The following is a 22,733-nucleotide window of genomic DNA, read 5'->3' as shown; positions in this document are numbered from 1 at the left end:
CACACACACGTAGGAAAATATTTAGTATACACATCCAGAAATGCATACACTATTATATATTGTACATATATTTATTAGTTTCAGGTTGGCCATTCTTGTATTTTGCTCGTTTGTGTTGTTGTGTTTGCACATCTCTGTTGCTTGTGGGGCTCGCACACAAGAATTTCACTCGCATGTGCTGTGCCAGTGTGCCTGCACATGTGATGTGACAATAAAAGTGATTTGATTTGATTTGATTTAATATCATCCTCTTTCATCACTAATGATGAAAACATGATTAGATTTTTTTTCTTAACTATTAACTGATCCTTTTGTGATTGCCAGATGTTTTACTTTATGGTTTTGAGGAAGTATATCAGCAGGTGTTTTTAATTGTTTAATTAAAAGTTCCCTGATCCGCTTAGCTGAAATTTGACTGTATGTTTACAGAGGCAGGAGGTGTATCAGATTAAATTAATTATATGTGTACTTTTTCACTGAGATGATATGATTTTTGGAACTGTTTGGTTGCTGTTGCAATGTGTTGGGGCTCATTTTCCATGTAACATTCCCCAAGTGGCTTCCTACTGATAATTTTCCCTGACCAAATATTCCAAATAATTGGTTTAGGCACTTAAGGCTACAAAAAAACAATCCAGTTTCTTTCCACAATAGAAACCCAACACACAGAGAGTAAAGTCACACTGAGCTGAATCGTACAGTAGAAATTAGGTTAAATGTAGTTATCATAAAACATGTGCAAAGTCAAAATGCCTGACACACCGCTATGTTCCCTCTAAGCTGTGCGCGTGAGCAATCGCGCACTGCTGACACTGCTAAAGAGCTACCATTAGCATGCTAACAAGCTAAACTGAGATGGTAACCACTGAACCAGTTAAACAGCTTTTATTCTACAAAACTTCAGTATGGCTACAGTCTTTACCCGAGTAGAGAAGCATAATGGTATTAAAATAATAAATTGTGCTGCCCTATTTTCGTGGTATAACTAGACTGCATTTCAGGTTTAGCAGCTGGAATTAGCCTTGTTTTCTTGGTTGCTACCTGTTCTTCAGTGATTCTTTTTTTTTTTTTAAGGGGAAATCCAGAGTGAAAGTTCATGAACTCTGCAATGCAAAGTGTTGCATGATAAGTACATTTTTCCAGTGTGCAGCAAAACAACTATAAATATACAAATGTACGCCTGTCAGGCTGCAGTGCTTTCTGCCTGTCACCCACACAGACATTTGTGTGATGATGGAGGCCTCAGTAGCTTGCCAGCAATAACTCATTGTCTCACTCATGGTGGCAAAAGTGTAATTTATTTCTGTCCCAGGCAAACGGTAGAACAGGACAACCCCTTTCCTCCAAAGCTAATAATACTAATGAGCCATATGACCAGCGACTGCCCACCCCAGCATCCATTTGACCATGATTGAATACTATAAACAAGCCTTGTACTGCGATATTTTTGGTCACTCTGTTTAAGGCCCTTATCTCTGAGAGTGTTTGTGTAGGAAGGTCGAGGTCAATGTCTCATGAACCATTAAACCATTATAGTATGACGTAAATGAATAGAAAGCAGAAAAAGTATGTAGAACTGAAACAGGCTGCATCCTGGTTGATGCATGTGCTGATCACTGGTGGCTGTAAAGAGGTTAAACAAGAAAGTGACAAGTAAATGCTCAATTGAGTGAGCGTATCCAACCCCTCAGCTGTGTTTCCTCACACAAGAAAAGCTTAAAGCTACTTAAAAAGGTGACACAGAGGATAAATAGAAGGGATTTCCCTTTTTGTTTTGGAGCGTAAACGATGGACAATTAAAATATAATTTTTGGCTTTCTAAAGGTGGTTTCTGTCTAACAGTGACTCCAAAATGAACTGATTGATGAGACGAGATCAGCAAGTTATAGCGTAGCCTTCAAAATAAATTGATTTTGGTATTTTTCCTCAAATATAACCGGTTTGTTTATTTTGGTTTTTGTCTTTCCCTGTTATTTGTCAATGGAGGTGTCGCTGATGAAATGGTAATATCAGTGCTAGGCTTACCTGAGGGAATCTTTTTTTTTTTTTTTTCTTTTTTTTTTCCCCTTCTTTGGCTTTAATTATTTTTTATTAGTAAAATTAAGCCTGGTTTAAAGTTATAGACCAGTATAAACCGACATTTGTGAAACTGCCCTGCTATTAAAGGAATGGTTTTATACATTCTGATTTATATATTCCAATTCACCAATTCACAGCTGCTAACAGGTGGACTTTGTTGCCTCCTGTGGGGACAAAACCAGGTTTTGTAGTTTCACATTTAAATTAATAGCATTATTCTATTTGGGAGACACTCTGACTTTGCTTTCTTGATGGTGAAAACACACTCCTATCCCACTCTTCCTCCCGACAGCTAAGCCAAGTGTGGTACTGATTGTGTCATTTATAAAACACACTGAAGTGAACAACAGATGCTTTCTGAAAACAGCATGTTCATTGCCGGCATATGGGGGGGGGAAGATTAGGATTCAGACCATTAATGAAATGAGAAGATGAAAGAAGGCTGAGTGACTTGTGTTGCATCTTTCCACTGCAGGACAGCCCATGCCAAGGCCAAGGCAGATGCAGCTGAGCAGGCTGCCCAGGCCTCCAACAGAGAGTCCAGCATTGCCAGACTGGTGGCCAAAGAGCTCTCCCCTTCCTTCTACCAGCCAGGTTAGTCGACATCTCCACACCACATTTTAGAAAAAAATCAGCAAAATTAATTTAAAAAGCATCTAAAAGGGCCACCTTTTAAGGCATCATAATGTCACTCACGGACTTTGCAGCTGTATGCAAGCTCTGAGTTTCACTAGATATCACGGGAATGCACACTAAAAAAGCTAATTCAGAAAAAAATTTTTACCTACTTATGTATGATACTGTATGAAGGAAACAGCAAATGTAAAATCCCAACAGCAGAGCTACTTCTCTACTTTGTCTCTGTCCTCACAGCCTGTGATAGTATATCCTTCTGCTGAGGCCCATCACAGGGATAGTCGCATTTGACTGTCTAAAAAAAGGACCATCTTATTGGGTCGAAGGGATCGTATCAGTTTCATTGCGAGTCTGTCGACACACACATTGACACAAAAGCAAAGGGGCTATTTGGGAGCCTCCTGCATTTCACTCCTGCGCTCTCACTCAGCAGAGAGCTTAAAGAAGTCAGATGCAAACAGAAAGTCGTCCAGCTTTCTAAATGAATTGTCTCTCACTTTCTAAATGACTAGTCTTTCACTAAAAGTCTGGTTGAGACTGGCGCTGGCTGAGAAACATCTGCTTCAAAACACTTCATAAATTTAAGGATCAGACTTTTGATATTCTATACTTTTCTTATTTTTAGCATAAGAAAAGTATCATATGTACAGCTGTCCTACAGCTGTACGTGTCCTACAGCTGGTAATCATCATCAGCATGTGTATTCATCCACAACAAAAAATGTTTCCCAACAAATGGTAATTTTTTCTGTTTTAGTAACATTTGCTCAAAACTACAGTGTTCAGCTGTTCAATTCAAACCAAATATGAAGAGAAAGCATATCAGTGCATTGTAGGTATGGATTGTCTGACAATATCAAAAATATTAATTGTTTTTAGTATATTTCATTTTGGGACAAATTTTCTCCTTTGGATTTTTTTCTGAAATGTGAGCAAACAGAGAATTTATTTGTGTTTAATGGAAAAATGTGTACTCCAGCGAAAGCTTATTAGGAAGGGCATGCAGCAGCTGAATGCATCTCTAATATCCTCTGTAGCTGCTTCCTGTGCTCTCAGGAGGTTTAAGGGGATGATACTTATAAAGACAATCTGTGACCTCTCAGCCCTGCAATACTTGAGCTAACATTTTTATCAAGGGAATCTTTTTTTAATGGAAAAATGTCCGTTTTTAAATTGAGCTCCTTTAGCTATTTTCGAGCCAACAGGAATTTATCTAACAGTGAGCTGTGCTCCATGATAATTATGAAACAGCAGAAAGATATTAATATAAATGAATATTTCTAAAAAATATATTTACCTGCAAAAATAACTCAATAAATAATAATAATAATAATAATAATAATTCTCACTGTAAGCTAAAGGTTCAGGCCTCACTGATGTGAGCACTCGGTTATAGACTCCTTTTGTACTTAACCCAATACTGCGCTATGCGCCATGAAGTGTGACCTCTCTGTGAGCACAGTAGCCACACCCATCTGCTGCTCAATTATTCTGTTTGTGAATGGCAGCCAATCAGAATAAAGCTGGGTAAAGTGAGAGGCACTAAAACAGCTACTTTCACATGGTGAATGACTGAAACCACTAAAAACAAAAGAGGATTATTTTGAACTTTAAGTCATGACACTCACATGATAAATCATTTATGATGTTTGTAAATCCCTAATGGATTGAGGCATTATTACTTAGTGTTAAAAATACCATGGCCTTTTTATGGAACATTAATTCTAATTATCGTGATTAGTACATACCCATGCTACAGTATCTCTAATTTCGGTCCATTGTTAGGTGGTTCCTTGGCAACATGACATCATATATAATTCATAATTCAAGTTTGTGGCTATAAATTACATGTTATTGTCATTCAAATAATATTATTTTAATGAGGCATTGTAGGTGCATAAATGTTGGTAGATGGTTGTAGGCAACATGATGGCGTCATATGTTTTTTAGATAAGAACCTACACAGGTCTAAGACGTACCTGTGTGCCAAGTTTCATTAGTCAGTTTGTGATTGTGTAGGAGGAGTTTGAAAGCCCACATTCTGTATCTATTATACATTTTAAATTATGGAAAAAATAATCATTCCTCTGACTTATAATGACTGATGGTAGAAACCAGTGATTAAAAAGTATTTGAACTGGCTTTCAGGTCCTGAGTATCTGAAGAAGAGAGCGTTACAGTTGGCCGTGGAAGGCAGTGAGAACACAGAGACCATCATGCATGAACCCCTGCTAGCTGAGGAGGAGCCACTGCCTACACCACCTGAAAGCCCGGTTATGAATGAACTGGACAGCCTCATGCCTAGCTCATCCCCAGGTCGCACGCCTTCTCCAAGCCCAGGCATCATGAGCAAGGAAGAGCCCAAACTCCTCAGTCCAGGTAGCTGGAATGAAGACAAAACCAGTAAAAGTGGTGGAAGTAGTAAACTCAACGGCAAGCAAGGCAGTCGTCCCACTACTCCCCCTGCTCCTGCTTCAACTGTATCTGAAGGAGGAGGAGGGGCCACCAGCAGTCGTGGCCCATCTCGTACCCCGAGCCGCCAGAGCAACAAGAACGAGCAGGGTTCTGACATGGAGATCAAGCCACTGCAGAAGTTTGACTCTGAGGCAAAAGCATCAGATGCCACTACAGCCCCTGCTGCCCCTGTAAGGAATAGCCTCATCTCACCAGAAGAAGAAGAAGAAGAAGAAGAAGCACCACGTCCCATCTCCAAAGCTCCCTCCAAAACGCCTTCCAAAGCGTCTTACAAATCTGTAACTCCTGAGTCTAAAGCCTCCGAGGTAAAAAGCGAAAGAGCACCACCAACAAAAGAAAGAGTGACGCCTGTATTTGAGAACAAAGTGGAGTCCAGGGAACCGAGCAGGCCTCCCAGTAAAGCAGAAACAAAACCGCTACCAAAACGGCAACCCAGCCCAGCTCCAGCTCCAAAACCTGCTCCGAGTCTTGAACCTAAAATGGCACCAAAGCCAGTGGAAGCAAAATCTGTAGTTGCCAGACCGGCAGCAAAGGTGGAACCCAAAGCCGAAGTCAGACCCAAGCCCATCCTGTCGAGCCTCAGCAACGAGGTGACCCCAGAGTCTTTGGACATGGAGGTAAGACAGTAAATATACACAGTGACTCACTCTTCATTATTTTTTGCTACATCAATATTGTCACAACATGTATGGTGGTGTCAGTCTGTCAGTCCAAGACTTTGGTCAACAGCTATCAGATGGATTACTGTTAAATTTTCCACACACATTCAGTGTCCCCAGAGAGTAATTCTTACTGATGCTCGTATAAGCATTTAGCTCAGTACAGCCTTAAAAATATACACTAGCATTACTGCTGACATTAATGACCATAAGTCCTAGTTTCTAACTAAAGAGCACAGCTTGACACCATCATAGTCAAATAAAAGTGTACACCATATCCAGTCACGTTATTTACCGTATAAGGGCAAAGCCAGACTACTGTTCTGGTTTGTTGGAGGGGGAAATAGTTGTAAATGAATGCTATGTCTCCTTTTTCTCTATTTTAAATGTGCATTTGCTTTATATTGCCTGCCAATTTCAGGTATTAATGTTACATTGGTTTTAAAGTTTTAGCTAAGCATGTACCCTAAGCATCAGCATTAAGTTATAATTATGGCTATAAATATATCAGCCAAACATCTGTATCAGCCAGTACTAACCTCCACCAAATAAGATGACATTTACTAATCTCAGTGGACGATAATTATCTGTTATGTCCAAACAATTTTCTTTTAGTTTCCCTGCTGGCTAGATGGGAATAAATAAATAAATAAAAATACACTTAGAAATAGCATGCATGACAAAGAAATGCTCACTTTTACATTGTAAATATTTGTTATAAGCTAGGATTGAAGCAACTTTTATTGAAATATGCTTAAATTGGTTTGTATTCGGGAAGTAGAAGACAGTGTACACAATGTACCTGCCAATATGAAGCTGGAATGTGGGAGGCTGATTATAGCTTAGCATAAAGACAGGAAACAGGAAGAAATGGCTAGCCTAGAGCTAACCAAAGCTAGCAGATTGCTCCCATCTGCACCCGTAAATCTCACAAAAGGGATAAGGGGTGTTAATTTCTGATCTTTAAAGGTGCTGGTAGGACAATTTTCTTACCCTTTAACTAGGCTGTTCTAGATGTTAAACCCCTTTTTTTGTCTCTTTTTTTTTTTTTTTTTGTCTTGCTCCTCCTGCAGTCTTATTTTGAACTTGCTCACAAGATATGTTTTGGGTACAACCATCTCCTATAAATAATAATTTTGATAATCCTTTATTAATTCTTTGCATTGAAAAGATAAAACCCAACATGAACAGCCACAGATTAGGAAGGTTAAAGAAAAACAAACAAAGTGTCTTAATAAGGTTTATGGCCATCACATGCAATTAGAAAGGTTTCAGAGCACTCTGAGTCTTTGTGATTCTCCAGCCTGCTGGAACACTATAAACACCATTCATCCAGAGGATTTTGCCTCATTTGGTGTGTTGATGGTGGTGGGGAGTGCTATGTATGACGTAAATTCAAAATCTCCCACAGGGCTTCATTAGGTTCAGATTTAATGTCTGTAGGGGAGAGCCAGTAGACAAGCTGACCCACGACCTTTATCTGGGCGATCTCAAACACTGTTTGTCATTTGACCCTGAATTTAGTTAGCATTTTCCTTTTTTGTGGGAAAGAAACTAAAGTCTGTCAAAATCTTCATGAGTATCCCAAGTATCATTATCAATTTTGTGTCAGAAGCTAATTATCTCAGGTTTAAATGTCATCACATATGTTCATGGAGTCCCATTGTACAAAAAGGGGTGACTGCATTACTGAAAGTGGAGCTCTGATTTGGTAGAGTATGCAATTTTCACCACGGCATCGGGTTGAGCTCGCACAATATTATTCCAGGATAAATATGTAGTCTTAATCCTGTAAAGCCTGAACCATGAAATAATTCCCATAAAATTCTATTTTTATAGTGTTTTTTGAATCTTCTGACAACTTTTTTTTAAGGAAATCAAATGTAAATTTGCATATCTAAGTTTTGATTTGTAGTCAGTACACTCAGTGTTGTACAGTTTAAGTTCATGTAGCATCATCATAATGAATAACTGACATTATATTTGATGTTGTATATGTCGCTTAAGATTTTTCCAAGTGATAACAGTAGAAGAAGAGGCAGGGGCTCTACTTTCTTTTTCCCCCCAACGTAGACATCAGGATACATTTTCTCAAAAATTTCTAAGAATTTTGCATTTTAAGTAGCATTTATGTTACATGTTGGTGTTTAACACCTCAAAACTGAGTAAGTTTCCATTTGTTTCTTGAATCTTTGCAGAATCACTTGCAACTTTAGAGAAAATAGTTGTAAGACTTATTTAATAATCAAATCATTATTATCAGCATTATCAAGGGTTCAATTATCAATATTTCTTTGAGTATTTTATTTTTTTAGCTCTACTTAGAAACTAATTTCTCTGATGACTCATTGTCCCCCTTTCATGTGGTAAGCTGATCCACGAAACCACTCTTTTGGACCTTGTATTTAATTGTGTGATTAACTTAGGCTTAGTTCTAAGGTTTTAATTGATATGAATTTATGAATTTTCTGAATTTGTTGTTTTATTTTTGTCTCATATTTCCTTAGCTTTTGACTTATGGCAAAAAGAAAAGTAATTTGGATTAATTTTAAGTTAACTTGCACATCCATGGAGGCATTTTACTCCTGGAAACCGTTCCTCCCATCAGGACACCGTAATGTACCCTTCTACATAACAGGACCACTGGGTCCCTTTACTGTTGGAGCTAAGGTTTAGGTTTTTCCTTTAATTTTTCACTCATCTCCAGTTTTGACTGGATCCGCTGTCCTTATTCTGCATTGAGTTCTTTTCCTTTTTTAAGGGCCCAAACACCATCATGATCTGCATGGTAATCCTGCTCAACATCGGCCTGGCCATTCTCTTCGTTCACATTTTGTCATGAGACATTTTCCACCTCCTCAGGTAATAAACACACCATCAAAATGTACTCAGAAGAGGCGATACAGTAAAAATAAACATGAATCCACTAATATCAGTTTGCTACAGGTTAACAGCAGTGTCAGAGAGAGATGGGCTTCCTCCTCCGCCTCAGTAAAGACCAGAGATCAAAGACAACACTGAGGAGGAACAGAAGCCTCACGCAGACCGCTGCAGCTCCTAGGATGGTTTTTGTTGATATGACTTCGTGAGGCTCTGCGAAGCTCCTCTCTTTCAAGAGGTTAGAGAAACTGAAGGACATTGAAGGGCTGGCACTGTTCAGTGCATCTAAAAATGATTTGTTTAGAGGAAAAAAAAAATTGGTGGGTGAATGGTAGGTTATGTCCCGGTGATGATGCTGAGGAAAGAAGGGTGGCACTCAAGAATTCAACTTTTTCACAGTGTGTCATGAGCGTGTCAACATTTTTGCAATATGGCTTTTAAATAAACACTTAATTGGCATTCAGACTATCTGGATCTCACAAGAGTGAATCAGGCACATAAGACAAACCCACCTAGATACGTTTTTAATCGCCAGACTGAATATTCTCTCTATAATGCCTTGAACTTGATTGTTTAGACACAAAAACTACAGCAGATGTGTGAAGGGTTTGGGCGTGATAACTGTTACTGTCAGGAGTAGGGATCTCGCGTGTGTTGAGTCTCATCAAGAAGCTCTCCGAGTGGTACTGTAAAAAAAAAAAAAAAGGGGGTTTATTTACTGGCAACATTTTCAAAGCGTTGTGAGTTTCTGCAAAATCTTTGAGACTGTGGTGTACTACACTGTGAAGTTTTCAGTTTTCACTGGGATTTATGTGCATTTCCTGTCATTCTGCTGCTTTGCTTTGGGGAAGCTGATAAACCAAATAGAGAAGGGAAAATAAGAAGCTTATGAGTGCCGCTGCTGCTGCGTAGGTTCCTGTGGTGTCGTGCAATGCTGTTTAGCACCCAGGCAGCTTTAATACAGAGTTGTGCAAGTTTTGCAAGAGGAAAATGATGGCTGGAGTTTATCTAATTTGAAACTGTCCCTGTATGTTGTTGTAAGGTTGCTGGATCTACATAATTATCTTGCAGCAGGGAGTGGGTTGGGTTCATTATTTTATGTGTCAGTGTAGAAAACTGTCCACTGCTTTATTTTCAGGGCCTGTTGTAAGATCAGCTTTTGTACACATGAGAACACTTTGTATGCATCTGTGTTTTTGTACCTTTTTTGAAGTGCACATCTTTACAGCATTCAAAATATTCTGTTGTAGGATTTTGGGGGGAGGGCTCATTAGTACAATCAGAAGTTGTAATCCTAAAATTTGTTTCCCAAATGAGTCAGATTACCTCATGTTTGTGAGATGGAGGAAAATAGAAAGATTCTTAACTCCATGTCTTATATTGAGAAGAAAGCTTTTATTTTCTTAACCCAGTTAGGATTTAAAAGGAACAGAGTTTTAGCTGCAGTTTTTTGTTGTTGTTTTTTTTGCCTTTGAGTTTGCAAATGTACACACAGACCACTAGTGAAAAAGTCTACAAGCATATAAAACTGTTTTGAAAGTAGTAAAAACCAGTTTAAGAAATTCCCCATTGTGGTTTACCTGTAATCTACCAATGATTCATACCAGTGTCAATGCAAATGTGGAAGCCACTTTATTTTTTCTGTTTTAGAGCAGAAATACAGCTGAAGTCAAATTAAAAACTTTTACACTTGTGAATCTTTTATTTTTGATGATCTGTAACAGCTCCCACTGTTAGCGTTGAGATTTTGAACGTACTCGTCATCATTCATTACCCTGAAGAAATCCAGTCTAGTAACAGAAGAAGAAAGTATTTTTAAACACCACCTGTCTGCCAGCATGAGACGCCCTCTGTCCCTGCCTTGCGCCACAGTGAATATCACACCCAATTTTAAACCAAGGCAACGTTTGGCCTTGGTGGTTCTCAGTCAGGCATGTCAAACCTCATCCGAATGGTAAATATGGGTGTAACAATCCTGAAATCTACACCAAAAATCAAACAGTGACAATAGATCATTGTACTGTCTATTTGGAAATTGTTCAGGTATGGAGAAAATGGACAAACATCAGAATAGAGGGGGTTCTGCCAGCAATAAAGACTTTTGTTTTTTGTTATTCCTTTCACATATAGTTCCTTATTACAGAGCACTGGACTGGAAAGTGAAAAATAAACTCAAACCAAGTCTTTTATTCTGTGATATTAAATGGAAAATGAATCAAACAGAATAGGTTTCCACTAAGATAACGCTATATGTAATGCAAGTGCCCTCACATACACACAGCCTCTCCTCCTCTCTGGTGGGTTCTCTTTGTCTGGTTGCTGATGTCCTCACCTTTCGTACCAAAGACTTCTGTATTCTTCCCAATGTTCTGTTATAAAACTATAAATACACCTGTTTTGGTAAATTGAAAAAATAATTTAATGCCAGACCATGAACAGAATGTAGATTGAATAATCCAGCTCAAGATCTGAGCCAAAACTGAGGTGTGAATTGAGCCATGATCAAAGGAGAATTGTCACACTATTAATTGTGATATCACCATTCTAATGCCTCAGGTCAGGTAAAGTACCTGCAATAGTTTGAAATGTCAAGCACTTCAACATGGTGTTGAGTCAGCATGTGTGGAGCATCACTGCCCTCAAGTGACTAGAAAGGAGTATGAGTCCCCATGCTGGCAACATCCGTAAAGATAGATTAGGTCATGTTAAAAGTACACAGTGGATAAAAGTATTTGATTCCAGCCAAGACATAATTTTGTTTTTTGCTAAAACTGAATAATCTGAAAATTATAAAGAAATTCTACTATCCTGTAATTCATTAGCACAAATGGTGCGTTCAATTAAACTTTATGAAACTAGATGGTAGAGATTAAGAGAAGGAATATGCTAGCACTTAATACTCTTCTCCCTCATCGTCGTCTACCACGCTGTCAGCGCCCACCTCCTCATAATCCTTCTCCAGAGCTGCCATGTCCTCTCTGGCCTCAGAGAACTCTCCCTCCTCCATGCCCTCACCCACGTACCAGTGAACAAAGGCACGCTTAGCGTACATCAGATCGAACTTGTGGTCGAGGCGAGCCCAGGCCTCTGCAATAGCAGTGGTGTTGCTCAGCATGCACACAGCCCTCTGGACCTTGGCCAGATCTCCACCAGGAACCACAGTGGGGGGCTGGTAGTTGATGCCAACCTTGAAACCAGTGGGGCACCAGTCCACAAACTGGATGGCGCGCTTGGTTTTGATGGCGGCAATGGCAGCATTGACATCTTTGGGCACCACGTCACCACGGAACAGCAGGCAGCAGGCCATGTACTTGCCATGGCGAGGGTCACATTTCACCATCTGATTGGCTGGCTCAAAGCAAGTATTTGTGATCTCAGCCACTGAGAGCTGCTCGTGGTAAGCCTTCTCTGCAGAGATGACTGGAGCATAGGTGGCCAGGGGGAAGTGGATACGGGGGTATGGCACCAAGTTGGTCTGGAACTCTGTCAGATCAACATTGAGGGCACCATCAAAGCGGAGGGAAGCAGTGATGGAGGACACAATCTGACCAATCAGCCTGTTCAGGTTGGTGTAAGTAGGACGCTCGATATCGAGGTTCCTACGGCAGATATCGTAGATGGCCTCGTTATCTACCATGAAGGCACAGTCAGAGTGCTCTAGGGTGGTGTGGGTGGTCAGGATGGAGTTGTAGGGCTCCACCACAGCAGTGGACACCTGGGGAGCTGGGTAGATGGAGAACTCCAGCTTGGACTTCTTGCCGTAGTCGACAGACAGACGCTCCATCAGCAGGGAGGTGAAACCAGAGCCGGTGCCACCGCCAAAGCTGTGGAACACCAGGAAGCCCTGAAGACCAGTGCACTGATCAGCCTGAGGAGAGAGAGGAAGACATGACAACCAGGCATGAGTTACTTCATTCAATAATTTAATTCTTATATACATTTTATACTAGCTGCTTTGAATTCACCCACCAGTTTGCGGATCCTGTCCAGAACCAGGTCAATGATCTCTTTGCCGATGGTGTAATGTCCACGGGCGTAGTTATTGGCAGCATCCTCCTTGCCTGTGATCAGTTGCTCGGGGTGGAACAGCTGGCGGTAGGTACCACTGCGCACCTCATCTATGCAAACAACATTACGTTAGTTTTGCTTTAAAGATGTTTTAATTTTCCTACATTAGTGTTCAGCGAGCGGTGATGACACTTACCGATGACAGTGGGCTCCAGGTCCACAAAAACAGCTCTGGGGACGTGCTTTCCAGAACAAGTCTCACTGAAGAAGGTGTTGAACGAATCGTCTCCTCCTCCAATGGTCTTGTCACTGGGCATCTGTCCGTCCGGCTGGATCCCATGTTCCAGGCAGTAAAGCTCCCAGCAGGCATTGCCGATCTGGACACCAGCCTGACCAACGTGCACTGAGATACACTCACGCTGTGGAAATGAGATGGAAAAGCCATTTATTTGGTGACCTCATTTTTGACTTATTATCCAAAAATTACATTGTTAGACCTGTTCTTCAACTAACGTAAAGTTACCTGGGGGAATATGGCTTCATGATTTAGGACTGTGATTTCAGCAATACTGGAATTTTAGTATAGAACATTAAAAATATTTAATCGTTCCATCAGTCAGCTATGTAATTTGTCCCTTGCAACAAATGAATCCCACTTGAGAGAATTCTTAACACTGTTAATGCTTTAGCGAGCCAAGTTGAACTTGAAGTCAGTTTTCACTGTCACTTGCATAGCTCTCTTAACCTAATTACATCGCAAAGGTAACTTATGCGGAAGTCAGGCCAGGTTATGTTTAGAGTTTTGGTTTAAGGGAAGTTGAATTCATCACTGATGTAATTTTTCTTCTGAAGTAACACCTTTTATACGCAACCTGTTAAACTACATCCTACCAACAAAGGACCAGTCACAGAAATTTGCCTGTATTCAGGAATGTCAGCTTTATTTTTTCTATCATTTGCATCTGATTTGAGAAGTCGCTGCTCAACTAATCCATTTTGGTGCAGAAGAGTCAAATGATGCACCAAACTTGCCTGTTGTGTAAGCACTCACAGACCCTGCAGAAGGATCATAACCACTGTCTGATAATAATCTCCGACTCTGACTTAGTTGGTTCTACAAAACCTAAAGCCTAAGGTTGGAGAACATGGTCTGTAGTACATCCTCCGGTCTCTCACTCTTCAGTAGTGACATCAGTTTTTGGTTTTGTCTCAGCTTTAACTTTCTTTAGACCCTCTTACATCAGAAACATTTTCGTCATAAATTAGCAGGTAGACACTGGAAAGAGATCACATCGATCACGGGAGAGAGACGGATAGATGGCAGCGTGTGCGCAACTTTTTGCGTATTTGGGGAGCGCACCCGCGCGCTATGGTCGCTGTGGCGAGAGCAATCTACAGGAGATGGCGACAGATTCAGGACGTTCAGAATGTGTGGGATCTTAAAAATTCCGCCCGCTATTTGCCGCTTTCTATAGTCCGAAATCGCTACTCCAATTTACATAGCCTGTCCACTACTCATGTGGTCACCTTAGGCCTTTTACGCTCTGAACTAACAACCCTTTAGAAATATGTCGCATGTGAGCCAGGACAAGACAATCGAGAACAAACAAGTGCACATCAGAGTTCAGCAAAGCAAACACAGCTGTAGACAATGAAAGACTTCTTTACAAAAAAGTAGCCCATACACGCCCAAAAACATTAAAGACATGAGAAGAAGAAGAAGAAGAAGAAGAACAATTGAGCTTCAAGTGAGTTGGTTTGTTTGTAGTCTGCGGTCGCAGGTTCATAAAGGCCAGGATCCTTCAAAGAGTTGTTAGTCATGGGAATGCTTCAGCCTGAAAGCAGGATGACCTGTTGACAACTGGCTCAGTGCGCGCACAAGAAGCCGGAAACGGACACAAGCAAATAACTTGAATTTTGGATGTGTCCTGTCATATCGCACCAAAAATACAGTCAGGACAGCGTAGTCTGGTTAACAGTGTGAATTTTATCCTTTTAAAAATGAAATTGGTGTTGCTAAATCCTGCTGATACTTCCGGCTAATCTCAGTTAACGGTCTGCCACCTGATTATTGACTATTTCAGTAATGATTTTTGATTAAATCGACACTTAATAAGAGAAAAAAAATTTACTCACCATGTTTCCTGAAGTCAAGAAGTTTCAGAGCCGAAATGAGGAAAAAGAGGAGAAATTAGTTAATTCCTACAAACAGGCTTTTATGAATCCTGTGTAAGAGATAAATGACCAGCTCCTGCTACACGGTGGTTTTTATAACCCTAGATCCTCCGGAAACAGTCTGCTGGATCTGATTGGTTTGATGTCGCATGAGACCTGCGCCTATTGGTTAAAATGGACCAGACGGTAGGATGGAGATCTCTGCAGGTGCTTTCTTACGATTTCTTAAATATTTGTGGAGTACAACATGGTTTTAACAACTTATTAGGGCTATTTCATTATATGAAGAATGGATATGTTACACTTCCATATGAACATTTGGCTTTTATAGACTTCAGAATTATAAAGAAACATTATGAAGATCTAACATCTGGGCTTAATGGATCTGGTCACTTGCCACCTATTTGCAAAGAACACTGATTCGTCCAACCAGAAGGTTTTGCATTAAGTTGTCCAAGCGATGCAGGAACAGAAGAAAGGAGTCCTGATAGTGGGATCTGGAACTTCTATTCTCAGGTTTGTGTGCACCTCTACCTCAAACCTCAACTAAAAGCTCTGATCCAGAGCGGTTTTAAATAATAGCCTTGAGCCAGAGAAAAGTATGTTGGAAGTTGAGTAGCCACCAATCCTGGAATTTTGCTGATTTTTTTTTTTTTTTTGTTCCAGGCTGACTTCAGCCACCTTCTCACTCCTCTTCTAACAGAGATACCCACAGCACGCAGGTGTGAAACTAAAGATGGGCAATAATACTGCCATTGTGGCTGTTGTTCAGGATTATGTGAAAAGGTTGGAAATTCAGTGGAAAGGTACTAATGATGCAGATTGGGGAATTGGGTTATTGCCTGGAAAAGAAGCTAGATGAGGTTGAAAAACAGCAACAAGGATGTGAGAAAACAGGTTATGGAAATCTCCTCATTTGCTGATTCAGGTATGTTTAAAAAGGTCTTTGTTACCCATCATCTGAATGTTACCGATACACTTTCCAAACTATTTAAATAGGTTTTATGGTTGAAGGAACTTAAAATAAACATCTGCACTAAGTTACTCGAGTAAAAAGATATCAAAGCTCAGGCTTAGTGCTAATACAGTCATAAAGATCACTAGTATGACTGAAGACACTGATCCTACACTTTGTCTTTGGAGCTATAGTAAAAACAGTCATCCGTCAGCTCATGTAGCTTTAATGCATGATCTGGCAAGACAATCGAAAAATAAATAAAAATGGGGTGAGAAATTCTGCAGTGTGACTCCAACTTTTCTAGTATGTGGTGAATTAATTTAGCCACTTGAATGCTTGTAGTTAAGGATATATGTTCGTCAGATAGTTTAAAGTTACATTTGTTGTGTAGCCTGTAAATGTGGCCAAATTAGAAGTTTATTAAAGCCTCCTGCAGTAGACCTGCTGTTTTAAATGTAATGTAAATCCAACGGGTTTTTCTGCTTTGCATCTTTGTTTATAACCTCTCTTTTATGGATCTGTTACGTGACTACAAGTATAGCTTTGAACATCAGAGTTACATGTTTATTTTATTTGTATTAATTTTTATTTCAATTAAGTTTACTTTCCACAGCGTATTGAGTCATTCTGTTTCATTTTTATTAATTGAAAATATTCAGTTTCACTGTTAGCTTTATATTTTAATGCGTATATAAACATTTTCAGGTTATGTAGACATCCTTGTCTCAATAAACTGATTTACAAATTTGACCTCATCAAAGACCAAAAATAAGATTTAGTGTTTATTTTTATTTTAGTTAATCTTGTAAGTGCATTATCATTTTAGTTAACCTTCTTTTTAGTTTGTATTTTTGTTTCAGTTCATTCTTTTTCTAACACCTAGTTTCAGTTTTTACTTCACTTTTAGTACCTATAATAACCTCCTGCACATAATGGACTTGAAACAGTAAATTGATGTGAGCCAAATCCACCCCTGTGAAAGCTGGGTTCCCGCCCAGTGCTTATGCTCTGGCACTGCCCCTGCATGAAGGGCTTCTCTCAACGCAGATGTCCTTGGCTGGTGGACGATCTAACTTATCAGGACATACGTGTGGAATCAGATTTTGGCCTCTTGTCAAGCAGGGGTGCACCGAGGGGAAGGAATGCCAGGTGGCAGGGTGCTGTTGCCATTATTGACAGCATGAAATTTCCTGCATGATGATGAATCAATTACTGTATAACCTACATTTTGGTTACCCCACATTCTGCCTTTAGGCCTCTTTTTGGTGACGTTACACGTCCACTTCACAGGTTTAATAAGAAATAAGTTGTATGAGGCTGCTGACATTCAGTTTTCTATACTTAACAATATTTCATCTCTTACAGTTTCTGACAAACTTATATTGCAGTGTCGGGGATATACATGACAGTATAAAAGGAAATAATGCACCATTTTATTAGAAAAATATTAAAGTCCAAAAAGCTAAAATTGCCATTGGAATTCATCTTTTAAATCCTTTCTATTACTTGGAGTCTCTGAAATCTGGGCTATTTTCTGCTTTTCTATTTTTTATTTCTCATCCATCCTATAGAACTACTGGAGGTATGAGCAGAGGTGGCAGCAGACAATATGAACGGGGGCATTTTGCTGAAGTCACTTTGTTATTCCATTAAAAATAAATAATCATCATAAAAAAGATTCATGTTTTAAACCTTATACACAGAAAAATATAGGCAAAGTTATGAGAGGGCAAACATATCTGTCTCAGATTACATACGGAGACAAAGCTGGAGACAAATGGGAGAGAATGTTTTTCCAGAGTACACCACTCACTAAAACATTTGACTGTGCTCACAGTATCCTCGACACATTTACATTTTGTTTTGCAATTTTCAAACAGTCCTGCTTTAAAAATAGCTGTATGACCTGATGAATGGCACCTTTATTGTTTTATAGATGTGAGGGGTACTTCAAAGTCTGACCCATCTGCTCATTGTCCTCATCAGTCATGGTGGTTAACACGATTCACCGTAAACTGTAATTAAACTGAGCTCACACTGCAACAACTTATCAGTTACATGATTGTTTAAGTTTCATTACAAAACTGTATGAACTGGCATAACTTATAGTTGAGGTGTATCGGTAGGATTCAGCTGAGGTGCACAGTGACTTGTGGGCATAAGCCTGGACTGCCACTTCAGTAATGAGAAGCACTGTACCTCACAGGGAAATGAACACCTCCAAATCATGAACTGAAATGGATAAAACAAGTGGAGCACTAACAACGTGAGTGTGGATCAGCTTCAACATGTTGATTCAGAACATCTGTGGAGCATCACTGCCCCCAAGTGACTAGACTAATCAGTTTTACTTTCAAACACTGTTAGTAACCACACAAGAAACCTGTTAGATTATATTAAACCACAGTGGGTCTTGCAGGGTTTGGGATGTAGAGCCTCTACAGATGGATGCTGATGAGATTAAAAATGTGAAATCAAGTTATGAGATCTTTATTAAGTGGGGAATTTTGAAAGGTTAACATTATGATTGTTCTGACCTAAAAGAAAGGATCAACCCTTTGTGTGATGGATGGGCTTTGCAGATTTTTGGCTTCTAAAGTGGTGCGTACCAGAAAGTATTACAGCATCATGTGAGCACTTTAATTCCACACAAGTTAGATTAAGCTCTAATAACTGAAATTCTAAATTTGATATCCAGTGCCCTTTATAGTATTTTAAAAAGAAAAGACAAATTGCAGTCATTGAACAAACTTTATTTATGACAGAAATAAATGGCACAGGACCATTAAGTCATTTAATACTCTTCTCCCTCATCATCCTCTCCCAAGCTATCAGTTCCCACCTCCTCATAATCCTTCTCCAGAGCTGCCATGTCCTCTCTGGCCTCAGAGAACTCTCCCTCCTCCATACCCTCACCCACGTACCAGTGAACAAAGGCACGCTTAGCGTACATCAGATCGAACTTGTGGTCGAGCCGAGCCCAGGCCTCTGCAATAGCAGTGGTGTTGCTCAGCATGCACACAGCCCTCTGGACCTTGGCCAGATCTCCACCAGGAACCACAGTGGGGGGCTGGTAGTTGATGCCAACCTTGAAACCAGTGGGGCACCAGTCCACAAACTGGATGGTGCGTTTGGTTTTGATGGCGGCAATGGCAACGTTGACATCTTTGGGCACCACATCACCACGGTACAAAAGGCAGCAGGCCATGTACTTGCCGTGACGAGGGTCACATTTCACCAACTGATTGGCTGGCTCAAAGCAGGCGTTTGTGATCTCAGATACAGTTAGCTGCTCGTGGTAAGCCTTCTCTGCAGAGATGACTGGAGCATAGGTGGCCAGGGGGAAGTGGATACGGGGGTATGGCACCAAGTTGGTCTGGAACTCTGTCAGATCAACATTGAGGGCACCATCAAAGCGCAGGGAAGCAGTGATGGAGGACACAATCTGACTGATCAGCCTGTTCAGGTTGGTGTAAGTAGGACGCTCGATATCGAGGTTCCTACGGCAGATATCGTAGATGGCCTCATTATCTACCATGAAGGCACAGTCAGAGTGCTCTAGGGTGGTGTGGGTGGTCAGGATGGAGTTGTAGGGCTCCACCACAGCAGTGGACACCTGGGGAGCTGGGTAGATGGAGAACTCCAGCTTGGACTTCTTGCCGTAGTCGACAGACAAACGCTCCATCAGCAGGGAGGTGAAACCAGAGCCGGTGCCACCGCCGAAGCTGTGAAACACCAGGAAGCCCTGAAGACCAGTGCACTGATCAGCCTGAGGACAGAGGGGAAGACATGACAACCAGGCATGAGTTACTTCATTCAATAATTTAATTCGTATATACATTTTATACTAGCTGCTTTGAATTCACCCACCAGTTTGCGGATCCTGTCCAGAACCAGGTCAATGATCTCTTTGCCGATGGTGTAATGTCCACGGGCGTAGTTATTGGCAGCATCCTCCTTGCCTGTGATCAGCTGCTCGGGGTGGAACAGCTGGCGGTAGGTACCACTGCGCACCTCATCTATGCAAACATTACTTTAGTTTTGCTTCAAAGATTTTTTTAAATTTTCCTACATTATTGTTCAGCGAGCGGTGATGACACTTACCGATGACAGTGGGCTCCAGGTCCACAAAAACAGCTCTGGGGACGTGCTTTCCAGCTCCAGTCTCGCTGAAGAAGGTGTTGAAGGAATCGTCTCCTCCTCCAATGGTCTTGTCACTGGGCATCTGTCCGTCCGGCTGGATCCCATGTTCCAGGCAGTAAAGCTCCCAGCAGGCATTGCCGATCTGGACACCAGCCTGACCAACGTGGATGGAGATACACTCACGCTGTGGAGAGGGGGGAAAAAAAAAAAGTAGTCATTCATTTGTCATCCATTCTATTTTTTTAATCCCAATAGTAGCTGAAAGCTACTCATCACATGTTGAGGCCGTCACTGGAACTAATGTGAGAAATGAGGAAGAAGAAAATAAATAAGGCTCTTTGTTAGCAGTGGGATGCCACAGTCATGACTCCCGAGGCTGATAACATCTGAGCCCTTTAGAAATATCACATGTACATCAAGCAAAGCAACAAGCAAATCTTTTGTGTCGAGAACAAACATTTTCACATCAAACCAAACAAAAGACAAAAAACCCCATAAAACTTTAAGTGAGCTGCTTCTGTTTGCTGAGTCTGTGGCTTCAACTTCACAAAGGCCGGGCCTCTTCAGAGAGGCGCTAATCAGAGGAATGCTGCAGGCTGACCTTTGCCAACTAGGTCAATGTGCGCATGAGAAGCCGGAAACAGACAGACGGGGCAGAACTTGAATTTGGGCTGTGCCTCGTCACGCTACACCAAAAATACACTAAATGTCTGTTGAACACTGGGGTTGGTTAGCAGCCTGAAATGATAACTTCTTATAGCTATTAAAGTAACGACTGAACTTAACGACCCTTTCAGCTGATTTGAATTACCGGCTACCACGTGATATAACTTCAGTTTGAACTTAATTGTAGGAAAAGACAAAAAAAACTTGACACTCACCATGTTTCCTTGCGTTGATAAGTTTCAGGATTAAAATGAGGAATAGGAAGCGAGAAAAACGTTAGCTCCCACAAACAGGCCTTTATGAGTCCCGTGTAAGAGGCAACTGACGCGTTGCCTCTGGGCGGGGCGTTTTATACTCGCTCACCCGCCGGAAACGCTCCGCTGAATCTGATTGGGTCACGTCACACGAGCCCTATTCCTATTGGTTAGATTGTAAGCGTCACGTTCAGCCTGACACGGCACAAACTTTTCAGGAAGGTGAGGCAATCCCAGCTGCCAGCAGTGTGTTTCAGGCAGGAACTGTGCTTTTTTTCCCCCAGTGATTTCACATTTAAGTTTTTATTGTCTGTTTTCACTCATACTTTACAGCATCTACCAAATATGATCGGATACATTGTAAGAGAAAGACATGGCAATTAAAGTAAACAGAGAAAAAGATATGTTTTCACGAGGAAAAAAACTTTTTAAACCCCTATTTGGAAGCAAATTAAGATTTTAGGCGGTTTTTTAATATAACTGGTGATTCTATACGTGCCGGTTTTATGTACAAGTGCCTGGAGGAGATTCATCCCGGCTACAGAATGGTGAGACTTGCATCTTGGAGGGTGGGATATACCTTGAGTTCCCCAGTCCTGCTTTATTTAGTTAAATGACATTCAGTGAGTATTATAAGCACAATATAGAGTGTTGGGAGAAGTATTCAAATAAAGAAAATGACACTTAGAAATCCACTCCAATAGACTCCCTCAAAAATAAGGGCAGCATTATTGTCAGCAAAATTAAAAAAAAACAAACAAAAAAAAACCTTTTGTAAGAAAAGAAACTTGTCATCACATATGACATTATTACTTAACCAGACCTGAATCATTTTGGTGCTGCGGGCTTGTTTTTAAATATCTGTGTACCTCTAAACAATGTCGATTTATGTCTCCCAACCTGGTGCTCGGGGTCCAAAGAGTCACAAGCAAGATTTATTTATAGAACACTTTTCAAAACAGCAGCTTATTCTTCTTTCCACAAAACCAGAAGCCTGAAAAAGTAAAAACACAAACATACTGACTTACACAAAAAGTAAACATGGAGGGTAATATTACATTAAGTCTATATTAAGTCTTGAGCCGTTCTTTTTTCTTTGCTTTGTTTCCCCTGAGCTGGGCTTCTTGTAGATTTTTTTTAAGTAACAATAGTTCTCCTAGAGCTTGAGCAATAATTCTCCAGACTTTCCTGAAGGTCTTTCAAAGTTTTTCTTTGGGCACTGGCTGTTTTTTTCACTCACATTCAGTCCAGTCCATGTACCTTATTTTCCTTTATTTGTCCAGTTGGCCAATAGGGGAGCAACAGTTACAACAAATACAAATACCTGATCAATTTCAGAGGAATTTCTGTTTGTTTATTAACCCACTTAAAACTGACCTGTGAGGATTCAAGCATATCGAAGTAACTCACTTATTATTTGTTCCAGTTTCAGTGGGGGAATAAAATGCCAAACATTCACTTAGACAGATATAATATGGTATTTATCACCAACAGGTGATTCCCATAGAGTTAGCTGAATATTTAGCAAATGTGTTTTTAAAAAAATTATAGGAATTGGACAAGTGGTAGACAAAAGAAGAAAAAGCATGCTTAAAAACTGGCAAACTGAATAAAAATGTCTGAGCTTAGAGAAAACTACTATCTGAAATGGCTCCAAGACACTGCTTCTTTGTCAAGGGTAGCAAGCCTAAAAGACTGAAAATCAATATACAACTCTACTGAAAAAAATCCCATCTGACCACTTTAGGAATGAGCTGATATTTTTACTATTAGCATATTTAATGAAATGCATGCAAAATAT

At 40.4% G+C, this 22,733-nt stretch overlaps 3 protein-coding genes across 4 annotated transcripts in view; 1 reads left to right on the top strand and 2 right to left on the bottom strand.

Moving 5' to 3' along the window:
• Window positions 1-10,425, top strand: part of jph2 (junctophilin 2) — a 28,712-nt gene extending 18,287 nt beyond the window's left edge. The window contains exons 3-6 of one of the 2 annotated variants that reach the window (XM_085444588.1): window positions 2,555-2,673; window positions 4,863-5,806; window positions 8,610-8,710; window positions 8,795-10,425. In XM_085444588.1, the coding sequence (XP_085300714.1) occupies window positions 2,555-2,673; window positions 4,863-5,806; window positions 8,610-8,690 (1,144 nt within the window). In that variant the 3' untranslated portion in view covers window positions 8,691-8,710; window positions 8,795-10,425. Of the gene's footprint in view, window positions 1-2,554; window positions 2,674-4,862; window positions 5,807-8,609; window positions 8,711-8,784 lie in introns of both variants that reach the window. The other variant, XM_085444587.1, reaches the window with a different exon arrangement.
• LOC146685004 (tubulin alpha-1C chain-like) lies at window positions 9,948-13,144 on the bottom strand. The gene is made up of 3 exons (XM_085444592.1): window positions 12,933-13,144; window positions 12,698-12,846; window positions 9,948-12,596 (listed from the first exon to the last, which is right to left on the bottom strand). The coding sequence occupies exons 1-3, from the start codon at window positions 13,051-13,053 to the stop codon at window positions 11,622-11,624; spliced, it is 1,245 nt and encodes a 414-aa protein (XP_085300718.1). The 5' UTR covers window positions 13,054-13,144; the 3' UTR covers window positions 9,948-11,621.
• A 5,457-nt stretch (window positions 13,145-18,601) lies between these two features.
• LOC146685003 (tubulin alpha-1C chain-like) lies at window positions 18,602-21,022 on the bottom strand. Its single transcript, XM_085444591.1, has 4 exons — window positions 20,894-21,022; window positions 19,974-20,196; window positions 19,740-19,888; window positions 18,602-19,638 (listed from the first exon to the last, which is right to left on the bottom strand). Exons 1-4 carry the CDS (start codon window positions 20,894-20,896, stop codon window positions 18,664-18,666), a joined length of 1,350 nt encoding a protein of 449 aa, XP_085300717.1. The 5' UTR covers window positions 20,897-21,022; the 3' UTR covers window positions 18,602-18,663.
• Window positions 21,023-22,733: the final 1,711 nt, after the last annotated feature.

This window comes from Copadichromis virginalis, linkage group LG20, assembly GCF_057382275.1.
Source record: "Copadichromis virginalis isolate Kocher_CV1m ecotype Utaka linkage group LG20, C_Virginalis_male_GT1.1, whole genome shotgun sequence".
Taxonomy (NCBI): domain Eukaryota; kingdom Metazoa; phylum Chordata; class Actinopteri; order Cichliformes; family Cichlidae; genus Copadichromis; species Copadichromis virginalis.
The sequence above is the reverse complement of the archived record's forward strand: the minus strand, read 5'-3'. Positions and strand labels throughout refer to the sequence as shown.